Here is a 5,199-nt window from a genome sequence, read left to right as displayed (position 1 = left end):
CCCCCCCCCCCCCCCCTCTTTAACTTCATGAACATATAGTTTTGATGCATAGCCAATGAGATATTAACAATTTCAGCCCAGATGAATATCATCAAACATGTTCAATAATTTGCAAAAGTTAAAAGTACAACAAATAGAAGTTGCAAGAAAAATTGATATACACAATTTGACCATCATAATTCACAAAATCATTCATATGCAATATCCGGAATAATACTTAAAAATTTTTTTGGTTCTACAAAAAATTTAATTGAGTTCAATATACCCATTAAAATTAGACCAAATATATGGTAAAAATTTAATTTTATATGTCAATATGATCAGTACAGTCGATTCTACTACATAAAAATTTACGTGATCAAAAGCCTATAAGTTTTCATAGATTTAACTTCCTTTAAAATCCAACCAAACAAAAAACTGAAATTTAAAAAAAAAGGATGATGATATTCAAATCTAAAGTAAGATAACAATAGTCTACCTTGATCCAAACTACTTTTTCAATTGGCCCGATGGATAAAGTTTGCTCTATGAGCTCCAAAATCCACTCTCTCTTTATAGTTATAAGATTTTCTCTACTTTTCCTTCAATAAGTTCACGGCTTAAGGCAATGAAGATTACATATTTACAATTAGAAGCAAAATATCATGACATGCATTTGGTACCTTTTAACATATTTCCTCTTTGAGTAAATTTTATAAATCAACAGCAAACCTTCTTTCAAATCTGCTATGCATTCATCATGCAACAATGCTGTTGGATCTAAAAGAAGGTTTTTTTGTTGATGTGTTTAGTTATTTCAACTCTCAGAGGAGAAACTAAATCCTATTTTACAAAATCCTACCGGCAGCCAAACAGAACCTACAACAGAATCGCTCAAACAAAATAAGATCTTCCCAACGGAGCAACCATCAACAACAAACCAGTAAGAAAACCCCTAAATCTTCACCTTCTATTCCTCTACCCTTTCCGGTGCAATTCACTTCCCCACCACTCCTCTCGCACACTCAATCACCACCAAGATTAAGACTTTCTATCAAAAACAAAATCAGCCACATACCATAGAAGTGGCGATAGAGACTCCCACCATGAGTGAGGTTGTGGCGACCCAGGGCCGGCGGGCAAGGATCCCATATACATTGGCGATTGAGAGAGGCCAGATGAAGACGATCTCAATCCAAGTTAGGCCGATCAAGAAGTGAGGCTTCTCTTTCAACAAGTAGTCACCGAACTCGTCGATGTACCAGCGCCTGAGATCGAGCAACGCCGGATGGAAGAACCAAGCAGGAAAGCAGCTTTGAGCGTCGATCAGCGGCACCGCCAGAAGCAGCACCGCGGAGAAAAGCAGGATGATGGAGTCCACGGCGCCGGAAACAAATCCCATAGCAGAATTCCCTATGGTGCCAGTGTTTGTTTAGCGAATTTGGGCGGCCTGGATTGTTTTTATAGCGATTGACGATAAAAAAAAAACGGAAATTTACACACAATTCTTATACATTTACTCATCTCTCGCTTAAATTTTGATTTTCACATGTTAAGCAACCTAATCTATATATGAAAAACTGGATTATACTATTCCTATCTTTTTATACATAGGAAAAGAGGCTTATCATATTAAATTTAAAATTTAGGTGTGAGATAAATAAATGCATAAAAATTGGGTGCTATGTATGTTAATTCCCCTATATATATATATCACTCAAAGTTCAATTTGGATATATATATATATATATATACCACTCAATTCCTATGAATTTACATACCTAACTCATAAAGTTCAATTTGTATACACGTCAGCTTTCCTATGCATGTATTTCACTCTCAATTCCTATGAATTTACATATCTAACACCCAAAGTTCAATTTTTATACACGTCAGCTTTCCTATGCATGTATTTCACTTTTAAAAAGTTAAAGTAATAATATTTATCAAAGATTTGGATGTTATAAATGTAAGAAAGTAAAGTTTAGGTGCTAGATATGTAAATACATAAAAATTGGGTGGTATGTATATATATGCCCACAAAATTTATATACACACAAGATTATTTACCAACGCTCTAATCCCTTCAAGCGTGATCCAAGGATAGATTCAAATCCAACAATTTAGTTTATTTTTCTCAAAACGTCTCTTATAGTCATCAGCAATCTTAGATTCAAATCCAACAATTTAGTTTATTTTTCTCAGAACGTGCATGCTCTATCTCATTCTCTGTTATAGTCATCAGCAATCTTTATAGAAATTCCTAATATGTATTGAACCAAGCTGATTGTTCGTTCAGTCACTAACATATTACTAACATGTAACAATAGAAATCAATAAATACCTTACCATAAATATGAAATTTCATGTTTTTATTTGCATTCTTCAAGCAAACACAGTATTTTAAGACTTCATTTGCAGGAGGTTCGACATTTGACGTTCACTGACTAGTCAATCCAAGCCTAACTTGGGATGATGTTCTATCGAGCGGGAAGCGTTCAGATGTCCCCTTGAAAATGAGGAAGCCGCCGCGCCGCTCAAACCCAACCAAATGACCACCACAGTCCCCCTCATCTCGAACGCAACCTCTAGCCACCAAAACCACACAGTAACCCCCTTCTCTCGCCTCCAGTCATCTCCGGCGGCACTGCACCCACCTGCGACGCTTGCAAACAACAATTTTTCTCCTCATCCATCTTCCCAGACCGTAAATCTTCGCCACCCACTTCTACGCGCTCTCAACTTCTACCGCTTCCAGCACAACTCATCCGCTCTCACCCAAATCCTCGCCCAGCTTGTCGTCTCCGGCCTCTTATTCAACCCCTTCGCCGCCGGCCGTACCCTTCTCGCCCTCTCCTCACTTCCCTCCTCCCTTCCCCTCGCCGTCACTCTCTTCTTCGTCCTTCCCCAACCAGACGCCTTCGCCGCCAACATTCTCCTCCGTTCCCTCTTCACCGCTGGTCTCCCCACCGCCGCCTTCACCTTCTATCGCCGCCTTGTTCTTCCCTCTGCCGTTGCTCCTAACCATTTCACATTCCCTCTCCTTATAAAAATTTTCTGTTTTCTCAATCTGCCTTATGAGTGTAAAACGACACATGCCAGCATAGCCAAGCTCGGCTTTGATGCCGACGTTTTCGTACGCAACTCCCTCATCCACATGTATGCTTCCTTAGGCGACATTGTCGCCGCTGAAAAGATTTTTACGTTTCCAAATAATATTGATTGTGATACCGTCACTTACAATTCAATGATCAATGGCTATGTCAAGAACGGGAGGATCCCTGATGCGCGCAAGGTGTTCGACGATATCCGCGATCGGGATGTAGTAAGCTGGAACACCATGATTACCGGATATGTCAGTGCAGGTGACATGGATGGTGCCAAGGAGCTCTTTTGGATGATGCCTGAGCGGGATGTTGTGTCGTGGAATTCGATGATCGATGGATATGCCAGGATTGGAGAGGTTTCTATTGCAAGGGAGCTCTTCGACAGTATGCCTGTGAAGAACTTGGTCTCATGGAATGTGTTGCTGGCGCTTTATGCACGCGTTAAGGATTACAGAGAGTGCCTAGATCTGTTTGATGCGATGATTTGTGGTAGAAATGTGAGGCCGAACAAAGCCACATTTGTTAGCGTTCTGACCGCTTGTGCTAATCTTGGTCAGCTTGACAGAGGTAAATGGATACATTCTCTTATCAGAGAGGTGTCCATTGAACATGATGTGCTCCTATGGACTGCTCTTCTAACAATGTATGCCAAGTGTGGTGCAATCAAGTCAGCAAAAGAAGTCTTTGATCAAATGCCTGAAAGAGGCACAGTGTCATGGAATGCAATGATAATGGGCTATGGACTACATGGCCAAACTGATGCTGCGCTTGAGCTGTTGCTGGAGATGGAGAAGTGTGGCTCAAAGCCAAATGGATCAACTTTTGTATGCATTCTCAGTGCTTGTTCTCAGTCAGGCTCTGTGCTTGAGGGATGGTGGTGTTTTGATCATATGATTCGTGTTTATAACATTAAGCCTACAGTTGAGCATGTTGGATGCATGGTGGATCTTCTCGGCCGAAACGGTTTGCTGAAAGACAACGCGGATTTTGTGAAGGATTTGACAAAAAAACCACTGAAGGCATTATGGGGTTCATTGATGTCGTCTTGCTGGACACATTCTAATTGGGAGATTGGGAAGTTTGTCGGGAGAAAACTAATAGAAATGATGCCTGAAGAGGTTGGGCCTTATATCTTGCTGTCCAATATATGGGCGGCTGAGGGTAAGTGGGAAGAGGTGGAAAGGGTTAGAGTGATGATGGAAAAGAGGGGCTTGCAGAAGGGTGCTGGAATGAGCTTGGTTGAACTGGATAATGTCACAGATGAGAGTTTGAGGGAGGATAATTGGTTAGGTTGCAACCCAAAAAAGAGAATAGTCTACTCTCTGCTGACAGAGATGGGCAGTAACTTGAAGTTGTCGTGGAAACAATTTAGTGCGAGCAAAGAGTGTGCGTGATGCATATTTGAGTTGATTCATCAAAGAAACGCAAAGCTTTGGCATTGCCTTCCTATTCTTAGTTCGCAAAGCTTTGGCATTGCCTTCCTATGCTTAGTTTTGCGCATGTTGGATCATTAAGGGTAGAATGAAAAGATTATATTTTTGCGCATGTTGGATCATTAAGGGTAGAATGAAAATATTATTTCACTGCGTTTTCAACTATATCTCTATTCAAGCCCTACCAGATTTGCTCTTTTGTATCCTGCGCTCAGAGAGAGAGAGAGTAGCGCTAGCAAACTGTCTTCCTCCTTAAACAGTGCAAGATCCCATTCCCTTGATATAGACAAAGGCCAATTTGCCAACTCATCTAAAATTTGTGTTTGCTCTCTTTTTCTTCTCTTTTCTCCTCTTCTGCTTTTTTTTTGATTTGGCAGGCTTTCTTATTCATTAGTAAGTATTATAGTATCAATGTAATGAATAGTGAAATAATTAAAAGAAAGAACATTCACATTTTATATGGAAAATCCAAGATGAGAAAAATCATGGGCAGAGAATGAGAATGCGTTATGTCAAACAAGAAATTATAAGTGGAGAGCTTCGGCTAATATAAACCAAACTAAGGAAAAATGAGATGGCTTGTACAAAACAAAAGAATATTTTTGAATCCTGGATTGACTTTTGTGAACACGCCTCGAGAGTTAGAGTGAAGTAAAAGAGAAAATAAAGTGAACCAAGAG

The 5,199-nt window shown here is 40.0% G+C and overlaps 3 protein-coding genes across 3 annotated transcripts in view; 1 reads left to right on the top strand and 2 right to left on the bottom strand.

Annotated features, from left to right (window-relative positions):
• LOC110022677 overlaps positions 1 to 1,411 on the bottom strand; it is a 4,544-nt gene extending 3,133 nt beyond the window's left edge. The window contains exon 1 of the mRNA XM_020721746.1: positions 1,058 to 1,411. Within this exon, the coding sequence (XP_020577405.1) occupies positions 1,058 to 1,381 (324 nt within the window). The 5' untranslated portion in view covers positions 1,382 to 1,411. The remainder of the gene's footprint in view (positions 1 to 1,057) is intronic.
• LOC110022676 (protein LHCP TRANSLOCATION DEFECT) overlaps positions 1 to 5,199 on the bottom strand; it is a 41,850-nt gene that overhangs the window by 2,914 nt on the left and 33,737 nt on the right. The gene's annotated exons all lie outside the window — the stretch shown is intronic.
• LOC110022720 (pentatricopeptide repeat-containing protein At3g29230-like) lies at positions 2,384 to 4,480 on the top strand. Its single transcript, XM_020721792.1, has one exon. The coding sequence runs from the start codon at positions 2,531 to 2,533 to the stop codon at positions 4,478 to 4,480; it is 1,950 nt and encodes a 649-aa protein (XP_020577451.1). The 5' UTR covers positions 2,384 to 2,530.

This window comes from Phalaenopsis equestris, unplaced genomic scaffold (assembly GCF_001263595.1).
Source record: "Phalaenopsis equestris unplaced genomic scaffold, ASM126359v1 Scaffold000202, whole genome shotgun sequence".
In the NCBI taxonomy this organism is placed as follows: Eukaryota; Viridiplantae; Streptophyta; class Magnoliopsida; order Asparagales; family Orchidaceae; genus Phalaenopsis; species Phalaenopsis equestris.
This window is presented reverse-complemented; position numbering and strand designations above follow the sequence as displayed.

Coding starts and splice junctions, on each gene's coding strand:
- LOC110022720 (XM_020721792.1), top strand. CDS start 2,531: ATGACCACCACAGTCCCCCTCATCTCGAACGCAACCTCTAGCCACCAA.